Source organism: Mesoplodon bidens (genome assembly GCF_964165515.1).
Source record: "Mesoplodon bidens genome assembly, chromosome: 12".
Classification (NCBI taxonomy): Eukaryota; Metazoa; Chordata; class Mammalia; order Artiodactyla; family Ziphiidae; genus Mesoplodon; species Mesoplodon bidens.
In genome coordinates, this window is record NC_138168.1 from 40,448,493 (window position 1) to 40,469,319 (window position 20,827).

Genomic DNA, 20,827 nt, shown 5'->3' on the forward strand with positions numbered 1-20,827 from the left:
GGTCCACTCCTGTCCCCATCTCCCCTAGTCTATTCTCAGCAGACTAGCCAACATGATTCTATTAAAACGTAGGGCAGATCACATCACTCTTCTATTTAAAACTCTCCAGTGGCTTCTGGTCATTCTCAGAATAAAAGTCAAAGTTCTTATCATGCTTATTAGGCCCCCATAGTACCTCTTTGCCCTCTCTCCCGTGTGCGCATTCTGCTCTAACCATGCCGGCCTCCTAGCCGCTCCTGCTTTTGCCTAAAGACCTCATTTGCTCTCCTTCGGCCCAGATGGCTTTCCCCAAATAGCTGCATGCATCGTTCCTTTGCTTCTTTCAGGCCTTTGCTCAAACATTACCTTTCTCTCTCGGGCCTTCCTTGACCACTATTAAAATTGCAATGCCCCTTCCTAGCCACCTTCCCTGATTTAGCTTTCTCCATGGTACTATCTCTTTCTACCTCTAGGTGTTTCTGATTTATTTTATTATCTGTCTCCCTCACCTCCAGAATGTGAGCTCTATGAAGGATAGGATTTCTGTTACCTGAAATATTCCCAGTGCCCAGGTCAGCATCTGGAGCCACAGTAGGTGCTCAATATACACTTGCTAAATGTAGGATGCTATATCTTTCTACTAAAGAACATGACCTGCACGTGAGCTTCAGAAAACCAGTTTTTTCCAGGTAGGGATCAGATCTGTCTCTTTACAAAGCTGAAGGAGTGGCTGGAAGGCAGATGCCCGTGCTTGCGGTGGCGTGCTTGCGGTGGGTGGAGCTTTCAGTAGGAGTCCCTCACTGTCTAGCCAAACCACCCCCTCTTGCCCTTTCAGCCGAACATGGAAAATTGAGATGCTGTGCTACATTTTTACTATTTATTCACAAGTATTCTTTTTACTCAGTAATTAGTATGCAGCTTTGCTTTTCATGAAATGCCTCTTTTAAAATATGTTATTGTAATGATTAGGACTATTACTGTAATGTACTGTAATCATTACTGGTTTTTTTTTTTTGGTGTTTTTTTCTGTGGTACGCGGGCCTCTCACTGTTGTGGCCTCTCCCGTTGCGGAGCACAGGCTCCGGACTCGCAGGCTCAGTGGCCATGGCTCACGGGCCCAGCCACTCCGTGGCATGTGGGATGCTCCCGGACCGGGGCACGAACCCGTGTCCCCTGCATCGGCAGGCGGACTCGCAACCACTGAGCCACCAGGGAAGCCCATTACTGTAATGATCAAGCTGATGAATTATTTGTAGCAATAAAATAGTCTTCAAGATTGGCATACTGTTACCTCTTGCATTTATTCTGCTTTCTAGTCATATTAAATAACTTCACATTTAAAATAAGTAATTGCTGCCCACCACAATAACACATGTTGCTTTCATTAGAGGCTGTAGCAAAAAGTGAATTCTGGAAACATGGGTGTGGACAGTAGCTACCCACTCTCCTGCTGAGAGCACTTACTGGCTGCTTCTTGAGAAGCAACACCTAACTAACTCAGTAGGGCAAGGCAGCAGATTTGAATAAGTCTGAGGACATATTTGAGAATGCAAAATTGCATTCTCCCAGTGCTGATACAGAAAAGGACAAACTGCCCATAGTTACTCACCGCCCCCCCATATATTCCAATGAGAAGTACAGAAAACAACTTGTAAAATTTCTTCACAATGCACACGTTGAGATGAATGAAACAGCTGGCAGTGGCATCTCGCCTCTGAGTTGGATTTATAAAAATATTAGTGAGCTCAATTTTCTGTATTTTGCTATTTCATTCGGGAGTGATGAAGAGAGTCTTTTATCATTATAAAACTCCAGGCTTCGCTGTCATTTATCACAATGTTGTCCGGAATTCTGAAAATGTTCTGTCAGGGTTGATCTGGACATTTCAGGACTTGACATTTGATAGAAGTTGGGTAACCGAATATCGTAATGGTATCTTTTTCCTATATATACCCTGTCATTCAAGGCATAGAGTTTATCTGCAATGTCACTGCCAATTAAAACTGAAAACAGGCGGGAGATGTAACGATGCTGAGCCAAGAGCAAGTATAATTTCTTTCTCCTCCAGGACACATATCGACAATCAGTTTCTGCTGTGAGGGTTACCTAAACAAACATAAGACCACACATAATCAGAGATTAGGAAGCAAGAAACATTCTGCCATGTGGGGTTTTTTTTGGCCCCAAATTTTAAATGAATTTCTCGTGCTGATTTTAACGTTAAAAAAGCCTACCAACCCACAATATATTGTTAAAATAGAAACTCCAGGGCTTCCCTGGTGGCGCAGTGGTTGAGAGTCCGCCTGCCGTTGCAGGGGACACGGGTTCGTGCCCCGGTCCGGGAAGATTCCACATGCCGCGGAGCGGCTGGGCCCGTGAGCCATGACGGCTGAGCCTGCGCATCCGGAGCCTGTGCTCCACAACGGGAGAGGCCACAACAGTGAGAGGCCCGCGTACCGCAAAAAAAAAAAAAAAAAAAAAAAAAAAAAACTACAAAATTTATTACTATATATGTAATTTATAACATGAATAATCACAATGTTGTGCCCATCTCCAGTTTATCTGTTTTCTAAGTTCTAGATTTTGCATTTCAGTGATGTGAGAGCTACTTGATATTAAAACATAATAAAGTTGGCTAATGTTAGAGAAATATTTCCAAGTCAATCCTGAAGACTGTAAGCATTTAACCCTAATGCAGTTTCTGCAGTACCGAATAGAATTAACCTATTCTGCAGATGTATAGGAATTTGTATTACAAAGACACACACATGTATACACACACAGGTATGTTACATGTATTAACCAGAGGAAGTATACCATAATAGACAGAACCTACCGAAAGGATTATCTTTCAAAACTACCAGATATGGCAGCAGAGTAGTGACAGTAAGTTTAGCATTTTGTTGCTAGAAAACAACTGAAATTCATCAGTATTTTGAATTTTAAAAGTCACTTATTTTGTAATAAGGGCAGATTTTTTGTTCTTGGTGTTTTTCTAAACTGTGACAGGTGGCAGTGTTTAGTTTAGAGTCAAATATCAATTAACTGTATTTTAATTCCCATATACTCAGTTAAGCAAAGAAAAATGTAAGAATATTTATCAGACTCCTTCCTGTCATATGTAATACCCAATCTTCTCCTTGTTGCTGGACCTATAAGGTGACATTAATCAGCAAGACTCAAGCGGAACTGGGAAGACATGCATGATACTAAGTACATTCCAAAGTTAAATATAAATTATTCCTATGTCATCTGCTGCTCTGTTTGCTTGTTTGCCTGTTTTTAAACAAACAGAAGAGGCAGTGTTCACAGTGTGGCTAGTTATTCCTTACCTGAAAAATGCCTTCCTCTGTGGGTTTCAGTGAGTCCCATTCAGGAGAATCCAGGAACTGGAAGGGGAAAATGTAATGCAGAAATTCGCCATCAACTGTCACTCTGATCCTACCCAAACACAAAGGACATCAGTTATGAGGGAAGGAGAAAGAGAGCACTAAGTTGGGGACGAGGATAGGGAACAGTATTTCCGATCTCTGATGGTTTTTTTGGCTTTTAAAATCTTTAAGGGCAAAATATTAAATTCATACATTACAATAAGTGACAAAAATCCCCTTTAAGATTTATGTACTGCTGTTCCTCCCATGGTTAGGATTCTGGAACAGTGGGTAAGATTCATCAGAAAATTCATCAAACTGTACATTGATGATATGTGCCCATTTATGTGTATATAATATATTTCAATTAAAAGTTTCAATGTACTCAGTCAGATTTTAAATTAAGTAGGAGAACACTGAAGAACATAAAGAAGTACCACTGGAAATACCTCTGTAAATGAAATATTTAACCTTTTAAAAAAACATGAATAATCACATTAGTATTTCTTCCTCCAAACTTTCTGTTTTCAAATTTTATATATAGTGCACGTCCCCTTCTAGCAAGTGGGCAATTGCTAGAATTTACTGAAAAAAATGATCATTATAAAATTTAAGTGTTCTTTATTATTTAAAAGAATGCCCTATCAGAATCTGTTCAAAATACTTTGCATGCTAACATAAGTATTCTATTAATTTAAGCTGGCATCATCCTCTTGACTCTCATGATTAGCTTGGAAACAAGTAGCATATCCAGACAAACCAATTCATACATTTGATTTCTATGAAGAAATATTAAGACTCTAAATTATAACCTGCTTCAAGTAAATAATACCCTGTACTCTAAATGCCTATGTCCATGACTCATGTGTCAAGGGCTTTCTCATGCCTCAGCATGCTAAATGCTGCCCAAGACTATGCTGTGTTGAGATGGAAAATGCAGCAGAAAGAAACACAAGCTAGTAAGTAATAAAGAGGAAAGACATGCAAGCGTCAAGAGTACAAACCTTCCTGAAACAAGCAGGGAGAGTTTGTCAATGGAGGTTTTCCCCTGCATGGCATAACAGTGCTCCTTTTCCAAAGTAACCACTTCTGAGCTCATAGCAATAGTTCTGAAGTCGGGCAAAGAGGTCCCCAGAGGCTGGAAGAGGGAGCTGTACAACAGCTGAAATTCTCGCGCAAAGGTTATGCTGCGAACTTGATAGGCGATGTGAACAAACCGCATGAAGCAGATGACAAACAATATAAAATTCCAGGAAAATATGTCAGCTGCACAGACATCTACCCAAGCCCAGATAGCAGAACAGAGAAAACCCAACCCCAGCAAACTGAAGACGTAAAGGAGCCCGAAGAATCCACTGCCACCCATGAAACCTACTACAAATAAAATACTGGCAAGATGATAGATGGCTCCTTCCGCCTCTTGCTTCCAGCTGGTGCAGACTGGGTGCTCATCTATTAGGTTCTTCCATAAACTTGAATTTCTTTCCATGGCTCTATTACCGTCTGGTTCACTTCTCAGTTGATGTTAAATGATATCGAAGCAAGTAATTAAGTCCTTTGCTTTTCCATCATCAGAGTTTTGCTCAGTCTTCACAAAACCAGAGGAAGCCCGGACACTGGAGTTGGGGTGATTAAGGGTTTGGTGTGTATGAATCTTGAAAAACTAAGAATCCCATGCTAGCATCCTTAAGTTCATCTGGGCTCCTGATTTAGATCTAGCCCACAAATATTTTGTGGTTTCCTGTGTAAGAATAAAACAGAAAGGATTCTAATTAAACAAGGAGAATTGAGAAGTATATTCAATGAGCCATCAGCATTACTTATTCAAGTTGACATCCTATTTTCTATGAAGTTAAAATGTTTTCAGCACAAAGACTGAAAGTGTTAAATTTCTAGGGTATAAAAATGCATATTTTAGAGTTAGGCTTATTAATCATCATAAATTATTTACAGAAATTTTAGTATTTGTTACAATTAACTAACTACATATTTTTCAAGAAAGCTAAGTGCTATAATCAGCTGGTCCCTTTAAGAGTCATTCAGTATACCTCAGAATCTCTTGGGACAGTGACTAAATATGCAGATTCATAGACTGTTTCTGGATATACTGAGTCAGAATCTCTGAGGGTGGAGCCTAAGTGTTGGTATTTTGAACAAGCTCCCCACATGATTCTGATGCATCAATCCATGGCCTTCCATGGCCCACCCTTTTAGAGATACTGTTTGACAATATGTTATTCACTCTTTATAGATGAAGAATTCGAAGCTCAGAGAGGCCAAGTAATTTATCCAAGGCCACACAGTGGTTGGTGGCAGAGCAGAGCTTCAGGACTTGAGCCTGCATGCCAGATCCAATCATGTGATCTCCCGTGAGTGAGATTTGAAATTAGGCATGGTGAGAAGCCCTAATAAATCAATAAACGTAACAAGCACACAATTAGGAGTCAGATTTTAAGAGCACAGAGTAGACTGTGAAAATGTTTAATTAATTAGATCTAAATTATTTGAGAAATAAAAATTCAGTTCTCCTTCACTGTATTAGAGGCTATTTCAGGTTAAAGGTTGCATCCATAGAACTAAATAAATAATATTAAAATTCCTGCTACTTACACATTTATTTACCAGATGGTCAAAAATGTTAGCGACGTGTTCCTCTGCACATATATTCTCTACCCTTTCAGCCATATGGTAAAAATGCTAATATGTGATCTGACTCAGGAGAGATTTAACCATGATGACAGAGCTGTAGGGTATGTATCATTTATCACCAGGTTTCTTAACAATAAATGGTTTCAGTGTGAAGCATTCATTAGATTGACTTTTTTGAAATCAAAATAACATTCAAGAACCTTGAACTTGTGTGCTATATTTAGTGTTTTTATCTTGAGACGGATTTTTCCAGAACACCTGTTAATAAAATATCAGATATCATAGATCTTGTCTCATAGAAAAAAAGTTCACAAACAGAGGTGAAAATGACTTAGCTGAAGTGAAAAAAGCAATAGCGTTACTACCAACAGAACTAGAAGTGAAAATAAAGAAGCTGCTGCTGCTGAAGTTCCTGGTTTTTCATCTTGGGCAGTGATTCTCTCCTCAGAAAGTAATGACATTAAGAATATCACCAGGTGAATCATGAAAAAAAGAAGCAACAACACAGACCTATAACTTACAACCATATTGTTATTTCTACTTATGCTGCTTTCAAATACATTTTACACAGTCTGCATCCCTCTAATGATCACTCCACCCGTCTCTCTGTGAGAGATGAGATTCAAGGCAGACTGACATCCTGAATATGTTTCATTTCTCCTCTTTAAACAAAACACAAAATTATATATTACTGCACATTCAAAACAAAGAAACGTTTTTTAAAAATACAATGAGTAGTGACAACTGTGAAATGCAGACTGCAAATGTCAGTCCCCCTGCTGTTTTACTTTTAAAACGTGGGTATTTTAAATTAATCAGTTCCTTAGGATACCAAGCACAGCCATGAAGCCAATATTAAAAAGCACCACCAGGAGAGCTCTGAACTGGGGTTTGAACTTCCTGAAAAATTTATAATCCTCAACAAATTGTTAAAATGATGCTAACAGGGAGAGGCCACGTAAAATGTTTGTGGCAATTCAGAGGGGAGCTTATGGGAATCTTGTCCCCTTAAACTCTTGACTTGGGGGATATACTGGGCCACCTACATTCCTGGAGTGTGACCCATTATGATTATATGAGGAACTGTGTTTCCGGCCCTTCCCAGTCGGCTTCTGTTTCAATAAGCTGCTACCAAGCCGACTTCCTATCCTTGACACCATCTCACTCAACAGGGAGTGCTGACTTGCCCTGATTAAATTACTCCACACCCAGCCTTTCTCTGCTTGGTGTGTTTTTATTCAGTCACCAAAACAGATGTACTCTATTAGAAGAGGAAGAACTGACAGGGGCAGGTGATGAGCCTGAGTGTTCATCTGACATGTGCCAGCAGCGCTATATGAATGCTGCACATGATTCATCAACCAGCTGCCTGCTTTAAAGGCCTGTAGGCCTTAAGTCATGTTTTTGGGTAAATAACTGCTGAAATGCCAAAGGAGCACAATGGATTTCTTAAGCAATAAAGTGGGTCGTCCCTGCAAAAGAAGTTAACACATGGGGATACAAATGACGGAGACAAAATAAAGGGCAAATAAACAAAATATTTCCAAGTTTGCTCTTTAAATTGTAAGACCCTGAGTTCTAGGGAATAAGGAAACGTAAAGGCAGGGACAAAGACGCTCAGTGAAATGTAATCTAAACTGGGTGGCAAACGGATGAAGATCAGCTCAGAAATGGCAGTTATCGGTTCAGAACGTGGACATTTATTACCTCGCTGCATCACACTTACTGCTGTGAGGGAGGCAGTATCTAAGGCATCATGCTCAGCCTACAGATGAGCAAGGCGGGGCACCAGACAGGTTAAGTAACTTGCTTCAGGGAAAGGAGGCAGTAAGTCACAGGGTGGAAGTTCAAGTCCTCCTCCACTCAGCTTCATGCCCTCCCCAGCAGGCAATGTGTCTTTCAAGGTTGTGAATCTGATTTAATGTGTTGGGAGACCAGTGGGATATTCTGCCAGGACAGCTTGCCAGTAAAATAATAATCCTAACAGTGGATATTTGAGACCTGCTATATCTGCTTGTACTGCTCAATCCATAATGCTTAGAATACTGCCAGGGACACAGACATAGAAAGGCACTCATGAAGTAATCTGCTGTATTATTATTCAACATTGACTCACTTCCTCTTCTAGATTCCAGAATTCTTAAGGGGCAAAGACAAATGTTTTTGTACTTCTGACCCTTGGCACTCAGTGAATGTGGACTGAACACACTGGTATAGAGGTACAAGCCCACTCTGCCTTTTCCATCCCCACTCTCTATCCAGTTCAACAGATGTTCTAACATCTTCTGTCACCTAAAGGAACAGAAGTGGAGGAGACCTTGACTGAGGGCTCGGGACATCACTTATTTAAGATGTCTGGCACAACTCCAAATTCATAGGAGAATGCTTCTGTCCTCTTAGAACATTCAGTTCCTTAAGAGCAGCTGAATTCCTGGTCTGATTAAAACAACTCTGGCAGCATGTGGTATTGTGTTAGTTTGGGTTGCTAGGCAACGAAGAAGATCAAAATTCCATCAATATTCTACTCATTAATTGGAATCATATCCCAACTTTGGTGTGTGTTCCATATGGGAAATAATCATGAACTTAAAGCTAGTTTTTGCCCCCCAATATATATGATCATGCCCTAATCGCTGGAAGCTGTGAATGTAATCTTATTTGGAAAAAAGGTCTTTGTAGACATAACTAAGTTAAGGATCTCCAGATGAGAAGACCATCCTAGATTACTTGGATGGGCCAAATCCAATGGCAATTGTTCTTATAAGAGACACACAGAGGATGCAGATAGAAGAGGAGGAAGCAATGTGACCACAGAGGCAGAGACTGGAGTGATGCAGCCATAAATCAAGGAATGCCGACAGCCACCAAACAATGGAAGAGGCAAGTAACAGAATCGCCCTTAGAGCTTCTGGAAGGAGTACACCTACCAACACCATGATTTCAGACTTCTGGCCTTCAGAACTATGAGAGAATAAATGTATGTTGTTTTGGAAAAAAAAAAAAAAAAAAGCTAGTTTTCTCTGCTTATCTTTAAGGAGCTGCACTTATTCAGCAACTATGTGCCAGACATATTTGAAAAATTATCTCATTTAATCTTCACAACAGCCCCATGAGGAAAGTACTATTATCTCCATCTCACAGATGAGAAAACTCAGAGAAGTCAAGTAAACTGTTCAAGGTTACCACACTGCTCATATTGGAACTAAGATTCCATCCAGGTCTGCCTGACTCTGAAATTCACAGTTTAAACTGCATCATTCTGCTTCCACAGTACCAGGATTTAGAAAATGTAGGCTTTGGTTTCCTCCCTGCTACTTAGATGAACTCAGACATATTTATTCATCAGTAAAGCAGAGGTAATATCACCTATTCTGTCCACTTTAAAGGGTGCTGGAAGATTCAGATGAGAAAATCTTCATTAAAAATTCTTAGCAAATTTTTAAATAGAAATGCCATTGCTGTATTTGTTGCTTGTATGTTATAGAGCTGAGCCATTTGGAGAGTACAGTTTTCAAAAGTTTTCTTTCCCTCAGAGGATTACAGTTGAAGACGAACCATCCTTATACTGTAATTCTAAATTTACTCATTTCTGCAGGATTGATCTCTATCATTCTTCCCTATCTCGTGTCCTGGCCGCCTACTGCTGGCAGGTATAGACCCAGAACCAACCCATCCTTAAGTCTTCACTTTCCAGTGGCCAAGAAGCCAGTCTCTGGAAGCCAACAACAATCCTGTTCCTTAGATTAGTGTTTAGTGCTTCCCAGCAGGTGTGTTCAGATCACTTCCATCAGAATCACCTGGACACAGCCAACATCATCCTCAATGGTGAAAAACTGAAACCATTTCCACTAAGATCAGGAAAAAGACAAGGTTGCCCACTCTCACCACTATTATTCAACATAGTTTTGGAGGTTTTAGCCACAGCAATCAGAGAAGGAAAAGAAATAAAAGGAATCCAAATTGGAAAAGAAGTAAAGCTGTCACTGTTTGCAGATGACATGATACTATACATAGAGAATCCTAAAGATGCTACCAGAAAACTACTAGAGCTAATCAATGAATTTGGTAAAGTAGCAGGATACAAAATTAATGCACAGAAATCTCTGGCATTCCTATGCACTAATAATGAAAAATCTGAAAGTGAAATTAAGAAAACACTCCCATTTACCATTACAACAAAAAGAATAAAATACCTAGGAATAAACCTACCTAAGGAGACAAAGGACCTGTATGCAGAAAATTATAAGACACTGATGAAAGAAATCAAAGATGATACAAGTAGATGGAGAGATATACCATGTTCTTGGATTGGAAGACTCAACATTTTGAAAATGACTGTACTACCCAAAGCAGTCTACAGATTCAATGCAATCCCTATCAAACTACCACTGGCATTTTTAACAGAACTAGAACAAAAAATTTCACAATTTGTATGGAAACACAAAAGACCCCGAATAGCCAAAGCAATCTTGAGAAAGAAAAACGGAGCTGGAGGAATCAGGCTCCCAGACTTCAGACTATACTACAAAGCGACAGTAATCAAGACAGTATGGTACTGGCACAAAAACAGAAATACAGATCAATGGAACAGCATAGAAAGCCCAGAGATAAACCCACACACATATGGTCACCTTATCTTTGATAAAGGAGGCAAGAATATACAATGGAGAAAAGACAGCCTCTTCCATAAGTGGTGCTGGGAAAACTGGACAGCTACACGTAAAAGAATGAAATTAGAACACTCCCTAACACCGTACACTAAAATAGACTCAAAATGGATTAAAGACCTAAATGTAAGGCCAGACACCATCAAACTCTTAGAGGAAAACACAGGCAGAACACTCTATGACATAAATCACAGCAAGATCCTTTTTGACCCACCTCCTAGAGAAATGGAAATAAAAACAAAAATAAATAAATGGGACCTAATGAAACTTAAAAGCTTTTGCACGTCAAAGGAAACCATAAACAAGACAAGAAGACAACACTAAGAATGGAAGAAAATATTTGCAAATGAAGCAACTGACAAAGGATTAATCTCCAAAATTTACAAGCAGCTCATGCAGCTCAATATCAAAAAAACAAACAACCCAATTCAAAAATGGGCAAAAGACCTAAATAGACATTTCTTCAAAGAAGATATACTGATTGCCAACAAACACATGAAAGAATGCTCAACATCATTAATTATTAGAGAAATGCAAATCAAAACTACAATGCAATATCATCTCACACTGGTCAGAATGGCCATCATCAAGAAATCTAGAAACAATAAATGCTGGAGAGGGTGTGGAGAAAAGGGAACCCTCATACACTGTTGGTGGGAATGTAAATTGACACAACCACTATGGAGAACAGTATGGAGGTTCCTTAAAAAACTAAAAATAGAACTACCATATGACCCAGCAATCCCACTACTGGGCATATACCCTGAGAAAACCATAATTCAAAAAGAGTCATGTACCACAATGTTCATTGCAGCTCTATTTACAATAGCCAGGACATGGAAGCTACCTAAGTGTCCATCGACAGATGAATGGATAAAGAAGATGTGGCACATATATACAATGGAATATTACTCAGCCATAAAAAGAAACGAAATTGAGTTATTTGTAGTGAGGTGGATGGACGTAGAGTCTGTCATACAGAGTGAAGTAAGTCAGAAAGAGAAAACCAAATACCATATGCTAACACATATATATGGAATCTAAAAAAAAAAAAAAGGTCATGAGGAACCTAGGGGCAGGACAGGAATAAAGATGCAGACCCAGTAAAGAATGGACTTGAGGATATGGGGAAGGGAAAGGGTAAGCTGGGACAAAGTGAGAGAATGGCATGGACTTATATATACTACCAAATGTAAAATAGATAGCTAGTGGGAAGCAGCTGCATAGCACAGGGAGATGAGCTCAGTGCTTTGTGACCACCTAGAGGGGTGGGATAGGGAGGGTGGGAGGGAGACGCAAGAGGGAAGAGATATGGGGATATATGTATATGTATAGCTGATTCACTTTGTTATAAAGCAGAAACTAACACACCATTGTAAAGCAATTATACTCCAATAAAAACGTTAAAAAAATAAAAAAATAAAAAAACTTTATAATCTTAAAAAAAAAAAAAAAAAGAATCACCTCGGTGGCTTGTTAAAATGCTCCTTCCCTGGCCCCACCCCAGAACTACTGAGCCAGGAAGGGACCCAGATAGATGCATTTCTGATAGGCTCCCAGTTCATTCTTATGCATACTAAAGTTTGAGAGCCATTATTTTATCTTGTTCCTGAAGGATCTCTGAATTATCCTTGCTTGCAGAGCCTCAGCTGTTTCCATTCCTGGCTGACCACTCGCTGTCCTCCCATGCTGATTACTCCATGTAATGTTCCCTGATCCCTAGTTGTCTGTCCACGGCTGTAGTGCTGGTGTCAGTGCACCATTCTGCTATATAGTCTGTCCAGTTGGCATTACTACTTAAGAGAAGGGTCCTAGTCTTAGCTGTGCCCCTAAACAGCGTGTGATTTTAAGCTTCCCAGACCTGTTACCTCATTGATAAAATGAAAGAGTTGGACAAATAATGTACAGTTCCTTTTAGCTCTAAAATAACACAACTCTCCATGATATGAAATAGAACATTATTCCTAGCATAGGTCAAAATGTAGAGCTGAGGGGCAGAACTGAATTATGACTGCAGATCTTAACACCAGGTTTATGACTGGGGCCCAACTCTAGAGATTGTTTAATTATTTAAGGACTGTAGTAGGGCCCAGCCACTGGAATTTTTTCAGAAATTTCCCAGTGATTTTGTTGTGCAACCAGGGTTACAAACTTTTAGGGGGATAGGGTTGAGAGACACCAGAACATTCTGTAGAGTAAAGGGTCTGGATTTTAATCCTTATTAGTATTTTTTTTAATTTATTTTATTTATGGCTGCGTTGGGTCTTTGTTGCTGCGCACAGGCTTTCTCTAGTTGCGGTGAGCGAGGGCCACTCTTCATTGCGGTGCACAGGCTTCTCATTGCAGTGGCTTCTTTTGTTGCGAAGCACGGGCTCTAGAGCGCAGGCTTAGTAGTTGTGGCTCACGGGCTTAGTTGCTCTGCGGCATGTGGGATCTTCCCAGACCAGGGCTTGAACCCGTGTCCCCTGCATTGGCAGGCAGATTTTTAACCACTGAGCCACCAGGGAAGCCCTAATGCTTATTTTTAAAGGGCTGGAAAGGCACATTTTCTCCTGTGTGTCTTCATTTCTACGCTTTGGTCAGGTCAGGAGGCATTTTTCTTCCTCACCACTCATCTCCAAGGGGGCTCAAGGTTTGTGGATATTCTGCAGAAGCCTTTCCTTAACATGGTGGCTGAAGTGCACCTTCTAGGTTCTGAGTTTTTATGGCCTTTATTATCGGTCTACATGGCTTTCACTATATATTATATTGCCCATTATATATATTTTCCTTTTTAAAGCGTCATAATTTGCTTATTCTCTCAGTTGGGGTATATATTTAAGTATTTTATTAAAGAAATGAATGTAGATAGTGTGTGCATTTTTTAAATATTGGCTTTATTAATTGGTCATTATATATGTATGTATATGTGTGTGTGTGTGTGTGTGTGTGTGTGTGTGTGTGTGTGTATAGCAATGATAACAGTGGTCAGGGAGAAAAGCAGTGTGTAGAATACAGTTTCGGAACAAGCAGGTTAATAAGCCAGGAAGTCCAAGTGAGATATGATCAATACCTGAATCAATGGCTTAGGTGTTGGACTAAAAAGAAAGGAAAGCATATATTAGACCATGAGGAAGAAATGAAAGGAAGACGTGTCTCTACTGAGACAGAGGAACAGAAGAGGGATGAAGATGCTTTCATCTTCCTTTCATCCCTTTCTTTCCCGAAGCTTGGAAAGAAATCAGAGGAAAGGGGGACTCATTTTGAGTCATGTTTAACCTGATGCACTTGGTCTAGCAACAGAGTTCACAACAGAAGATAAGGGGCAGGATGGAGGGGTATGTAACAGTTGTCTTGTAATAACACAGCACAATCCTGAATAAGGACTGGAGCTGGCAAGATTATCTAGAAAGTGAGTACAAAGAGAAATGAGAGTTGAAGTTAAATGCCCATGATCAGAGGCCTTAGAATTCTAGGGGTGTGCTGGCTATTGCAGGAGCCATGAGCCACATGTGGCTATTGAGGCCCTGAAATATGGCTAGTCTGAAGTAAGATGTGCTGTGCACAATGGATTGTGAAGACTTAGTACAAAGATAAGGAATAAGTCGTGAATAATTTTTATATTGGTTACATGTTGAAATGATAATGTTTTGGAAATACTGGGTTAAATAAAACATGTTATTAAAGCTAATTTCACCTAATTCCTCTTATTTTTTAATGTTGCTAGTAGAAAAATTTAAATTACATATGTGGCTTGCCTTATATTTCTCTTGGACAGTGCTGGCCTGGAGCTTCTCAAGCAATAAGAGAGAGGAAATGAAAAGACTTGACATGATGCTGTGCAAACAGTGCATATGTATAGCATATAAATGTATAAATATGGAAGAATTATCTAAGATTAAGAGCAAAGAGTTGGTATAAATGTAAATGATATTGGCTACAATATTCATATACTACAGTCAGATGTTATCCAAGGCATAGATGTGTCACCATCTGGTTTCTGCCTAAAAAGATGGCCAACCCCACTACAGCTCTTGGCCTCTTTATCCTACCAAGGAAGGCACTACTTTTTCCTTTTCCCTTAGGAGAATTCCACTTTTCTAAGCAATTATATTACATGGTCTTGTTTTATCATTTCATCTTCTGATGATACCTCATGGTATACACTGGATATCTCAGACAATCTTATAAATTTTATGCTGGAGATTGGATTGTGGCCTTCTGGATTCCAGAAGGTCCACACCAGCCTTTGTTTGCACGTAATACCTAAGTCTCTTCATGTACCACTAGGCTTCTAGGCTGGAGTATGCTTTTTTTTTTTTTTTTTTTTTTGCGGTACGTGGGCCTCTCACTGTTGTGGCTTCTCCCATTGCAGAGCACAGGCTCCAGACGCGCAGGCCCAGCGGCCATGGCTCACGGGCCCAGCCGCTCCGCGGCATGTGGGATCTTCCTGGACCGGGGCACGAACCCGTGTCCCCTGCATCGGCAGGCGGACTCTCAACCACTGTGCCACCAGGGAAGCCCACACTAAACTTATTGTGGTCATCATTTCATGATGTATGTAAGTCAGATCATTATGCTGCATATCTTAAAATTATATAGTGCTGTATGTCAATTATATCTCAATAAAACTGGAAGGAAAAAAAGAAATTACAGGCACTTCCCTGGTGCAACAGTGGTTAAGAATCCGCCTGCCAATGCCGGGGACACGGGTTCAATCCCTGGTCTGGGAAGATCCCACATGCCGCAGAGCAACTAAGCCCATGCACCACAACTACTGAGCCTGCGCGCCACAACTAGAGAAAGCCCTCACACAGCAACGAAGACCCAACACAGACAAAAAAAGAGAAAAAAAAGAAATTACAATTTTTGGAGCAACAGAAGGATAGGTTGAGTCCTATGTTGAATCACGCAGTGCCCTATAATTCTGAATTTGAAGACACAGCAGTAAACCTCTCCTTCTCAAGCTCATCATTTGATTGCTTTAAACGAACAACCCCCATACTCTGCTTCAAGTTCTTCTGACTTCTTCATGTCCTGGAAATGGTTAAAGGCACAAGCAGGAAGCCATTCACTTTCGATCACCTGCTATCATGTCAAGCAGTAAGTTCACCTAAGATTCCTGATGAAAGATGCAAGAGAAGCTGGAATCATGGATGCACTAACAGTCTTTTCTTGATATGAGTCCAAGGTAGACACCTTTACTTACCTCTCCTCCAAGTTTCCTATATGCAGCAAATGAACTCACTTTTTCTATGTTTATTTACTTCAGGTTCTCATTTTCCTTCCTGGAAAACACACCTATTAAGTTCATGTGTGCTAGCTAATTGGCTATAATCTTTCATTTGTCATTTTTTTGGGCTTAATGAGCAAGTGGATCACACACCAGGGTCAACGATGTTTGAAACCACCAAACCAGCCACTACTGGTGCTAACAGGAGCACTTCTGCAGGGAATGACCATTTCAAGTGTTCGTATATAGACAGGAGCTTTCTCTCTGACTGTGAGAAAGATTGTTCACTGGTCCTCCATCCATGTACTCAATAATCTTTCCATTTCTTTGATTTCTTTCAGCCTCATTGTTATTGACTTTGTAGTACTTGAGCTTATTCCAGCCATAGATGTTTCTTTTTTGTGCATTTCCTGTCATGATCTGCAATGTGGATTATTCCCTTATTCCTGCTGCTCAGGAAATACTACATATTCTCTTGATTCTTTCAAAATATTTGATTATCTCAAGCTTCTCTTCAATACTGAAGCTTTCCTTTTGCATGCACTATTTGCCTTTTTTGAATCAAGGTGCTTAAACATCCTTGGGATGTTGAATGAGTGTGTTTTTATGTAGAAAAATTCCTAAGTGCAGAATAGCAAAACACAATCTTGCAGGATACCACATGGTGAACCAAGGTAGCTGGTAGACGTTGAGGTCTCTGTGTGTTTGCATTTTGTGTATTCCTACAGGGCTCCGTTAGCTGGTTGCAGTTTACTGTGTTCACCTGGTGTTTCTGGCTGAGTAAATCATATATAAGCAAGTGCAGAATTTGTGTTATGCTCAAATTGTTCCCTAATATTTCAATTGCATTGGAATGACGCTGGTTTTCAAAACAAGCATTATAGCATAATTGACTGCATCATCAACTTTCAAATGGCCAGGAAAATATTACTAATTAACATACGCAGTAATTCAATATCCCTGCCCTCATGAGGCTTGCATTTTAGTGAAATTCAAATGTTGACATAATTAAAACCCAGCTTCAAATTATGAGATCTAAAATAATCTAAAAATATATCTTATATGCAAAAAACTTAAGCTACTTAAAACTCATTTAAAGTCAGTTGTTGCATATTGAATTTTAAAATAAATGCTACATTTTAAAAGACAGTCTAAGGTCTTGAAGATCAAAATGCAAACAAACTTGTTTTTTAGAACTTCCATCAAAGACCAAAAGCAAAGAGACAAATAAACCCCCAAACATTATATGTGTCATTGGAGTACCACATTACACAGTAATGTGTCTGTATCCTTCTAGTTGTATAAATGCAAAGAAAGACATATGGAATGATCTTCACTTAATCTTAAGGGTGGTTATCCTTGTATGGTGGGACACTACTTTTTTCTTTGCACATATCTGTATTATTTGCTTACTTTATTATTTATTTATTTATTTGGCTGCGTTGGGTCTTCATTGCTGCGTGAGGGCTTTCTCTAGTTGTGGCGAGCAGCGGGGCCTCTCTTCCTTGCAGTGCATGGGCTTCTCTTTGCGGTGGCTTCTCTCGTTGCAGAGCACGGGCTCTAGGTGTGCGGGCTTCAGTAGTTGTGGCACGTGGTCCACAGAGTGCACGGGCTTCAGTAGTTGTGGCACGCAGGCTCTAGGGCACAGGGCTTCAGTAGTTGTAGCACGTGGGCTCAGTAGTTGTGGCTTGTGGGCTCTAGAGTGCAGGCTCAGTAGTTGTGGTGCATGGGCTTAGTTGCTCCGTAGCATGTGGGATCTTCCTGGACCAGGGATCAGACCCATGTCCCCTGCACTGGCAGGTGGATTCTTAACCACTGCACCACCAGAGAAGTCCCTGCTTCCTTTATAATAATCTTACAAAACCAAAAGATGGTTTTATATTAATTTGAGAATTTTTAAATACAAAAATTTCAGGGAATAAAAATCCATGAATCCAACAACCATAATTAACAAATATCAACATTGTGATATTTTTGGATCCTTTTAAAATAAAAAAAATTTTCACGAAAAATTGAAGATCACCATGGATTGCTCTCCAGTATCATTCCCCACCCATCCATTCCCTCTATATAATTGTATTTTTCTTTCCTGTCCATATAGAATAATTTTTAAAATTCCAATTAAAAATGAAATGCTAGATTAGAAATATATCTTATAAGGCGGGGTTTTTTCAGATTCACTCTTAAATTTCTGTTCTGATGAATAATTTTAAGCATATTCCAAAACTGAGAAAATAATATATAATAAATCCCAAATACCCATTACCAAGATTCAACAATTGTCAAGATTTTGCCACATGGAGTTTCTGAAATCAAAAGCAAAAAATTGTGACCTACTGTTCAACCTACAGTTTGTTCAGTCAATAAACAAACACCTACTAAGGAAGACAGGGAGAACTAAGAGGAGCTGTGCTCTTATGATGTGCCAGACACTGGGTCTTCCCTATGCTGACCCACTTAGGAGTCACAACAACTCTGCAACCCAAATAGTATTATCAGCATTGTTCAGAATGGAAAATGAGGCTCAGAGAGATGAAAGTTATTCTATAGGCTCAGCTGCTATACACCATTTTCTAGACCATAAATCCCTCCTCCCCCACCAATTTCAGAGTGTGTGTGTGACAGTCACTAGAGGTTATTCTGCTGAAAAGCACAAAATGAGAAGATCTCACTTTGGGTCTGTATGAATTCATCCCTGAATTCTCTGGGCTGGAGGAGGATCCAGCATTGTTACAGGAACTTTAAGTTAGCAACTTTGGGTTATTTATTTAATTTATAAAATAACCGGTTGTAAATTTCACTTTAAGACATTTTCGTCTAACTACTTAGATAAAAGAGAGAAATATTTTCCCCTTTCCTTTAAAAAAAAAAATCTCATTAATGACTCAATATACTCTGGTAAATTCTTACTTATTCTCTATAGCTCATAATCCCAGCTGACCAACACCCGTAATTACAAAAAAAGATTTCAGTTGCAATTTGCAGGCTTGCAAATTTATCCTGGATATTTTCCAAAGCTGTTTCAAAACTTCTTGCCTGTCATGTCGCTATGTGTTGTTATGCTCATATACTACAGCAAATGCTTCATAACCATTCTTGATCTTTCCTGGGGACTGTTTCAAAATAAGCAGACGTGAATGCTCCAGTGTGTCAACCCTATTAGTCAGTCTTGTGATAAGAAGCATGGGATTTGGGCTTCCCATGACACATTTTTATTTAATAACATAGAATATCACCATTTAGAAACCCAGGATGCACAATGATTCAGCTATTTTGAGAGACTGATGAGATTAAAGAAACTCAACTATCAAATGTCTCCCAGTTTATATGTATAAAATTTTAGGACAGATAACATCTTACTCTAGATTTCACTTAATATTTGTATCCCAAACTCTTCAAAAGACAAACCCAGTCTCCCAGAGAAGGAAAGAGCCTTAAAGATCATCTGGGATCAGCCAGACCTCTTCATTTTGCAAATGTGGAAGGAGATCCAATTTTCGTTTTGTTTATGTTTTGTTTCAGGTAGTTCTTGTTTGGTTTTCTCTTGCCACAAAGAACAATGCCAAGTTCCGGTACTGTCACACCAGGGATATGTTCATGCAACAGTCCTTGGTATTAAAAATAACAGAAAAGAAAATAGCCACCAAACTTTAGTATGAACAGAGAGCAATACTTTTTTTAAGGCTGCCATAAAACTCAATTGCAATGTGCAAGCTTGCAAATTGAAAATACCTAACCACAAAAGTTGGAGTAAAAAGTCAGGAAGGAAGGCTGTCACATTCTAGAAGTTTAGAAAATCAAATTCGGTTACGTAGAAAAGTGGGTTTCTAATTCTACTTTTCCATTTATTTACATATAGAACTTTTTCACTTTTTGCAAAATATCTCCCGACTAAAACAATTTTTTTTTTTGGCCATAGTCCTATTACTGTATTTGATTCTGTGCCTTTAATCTTTTCTTAAAATACAGACCCTCAAAATGTATCATACCTCTGTAGCCGACCTTGGTGAGGAGGTAATTTAGTGGTTTTCAAACGTCTTTTTCTTTCCTTCCTTCCCTTTTTTTTCAGGGGCATTCCCCAAATAGAGTAAACAGGTCAGCGTGACCTTGGATGAGGTCGCTCTCTCGGTCCCCAACTCAGCGTGAAACCCTGACCCTAGTCAGACCCTTTGCAGAAGGAAACTTCCCGCCGCTGCCCGACTTCCCCAAGGCCAACCTAAAGATATCAGGGCCCCCAGAAGCAGCTTTTCTCCCTCGAAAATCCGGCCTTTTGGGGGGACTCCAAGGTGCCCGGGGCAAGAGTGGGACCAACAGCAGAGGTGGGAGGAAGATTCACCTCTATGCGCTGACGACCCGAGCGCCGACCCGCAGCAGCGATCACCCCACGCCCGCCAAGCTCGAGCGGCGCCGCGCAGACCCGGGGCTCGCCGCTGGCTCGAGCGGGGCTGGAGCCCTGCGGCGGCTCGGCGCGCGCAGTAGCACCGGCGGCGAAGCACGGGCGCTGCCGGGGGTCTGCGGCGAGCGGCCCCCACCCGGGGGCGGGGCCGCACAGAGGCCTCGCCCGGCGAGCGGCCCCAGCGTTGAGAGGTGTGAGGGTGCGGACGGCGGCGGGAGAGCGGCGGCCGAGGCGCCCCGGCTCCCTCCTTACCTGGCCTTCTCCGGCCCCGCGCTGAGCTCCGGCCTCGAGCCCGGAGAAGTTTCCCAGCCGAGCGCGCCGAGCCCTAGCAGCCGGCGCGAAGCCCCCGGCGCCCGGCTCGCGCTCTCCTGGCCAACCCCGGGCCGGCGCCCGCATCCGCGCCCGGGCGCTCGGTGACCGCAGCCCGGCTCCGGAGCGGAGCGGCGCGGCGCGGCGGTGCAGGCGGGGGCCGGGCACGGGCGCGCGCCCCAGGGGCGGCGGGGGTGGTGGCGGCGGCGGCCGCGGGCGCGCTGGGCCCGGGCAGCCCCAGCCT

At 40.9% G+C, this 20,827-nt stretch overlaps 2 protein-coding genes across 3 annotated transcripts in view; one reads left to right on the top strand and one right to left on the bottom strand.

Moving 5' to 3' along the window:
* Positions 1-20,827, top strand: part of LOC308626269 (uncharacterized protein) — a 72,786-nt gene that overhangs the window by 21,506 nt on the left and 30,453 nt on the right. The gene's annotated exons all lie outside the window — the stretch shown is intronic.
* POPDC3 (popeye domain cAMP effector 3) lies at positions 1,264-20,768 on the bottom strand. 2 transcript variants are annotated; one of them, XM_081250971.1, is made up of 5 exons: positions 20,527-20,541; positions 15,510-15,682; positions 4,355-5,091; positions 3,312-3,420; positions 1,264-2,085 (listed from the first exon to the last, which is right to left on the bottom strand). In XM_081250971.1, the coding sequence occupies exons 3-5, from the start codon at positions 4,837-4,839 to the stop codon at positions 1,804-1,806; spliced, it is 876 nt and encodes a 291-aa protein (XP_081107097.1). In that variant the 5' UTR covers positions 4,840-5,091; positions 15,510-15,682; positions 20,527-20,541; the 3' UTR covers positions 1,264-1,803. The 2 variants fall into 2 exon arrangements, with proteins under 2 accessions (XP_081107097.1, XP_081107096.1); XM_081250970.1 differs by lacking the exon at positions 15,510-15,682 and having other exon boundaries at positions 20,527-20,768.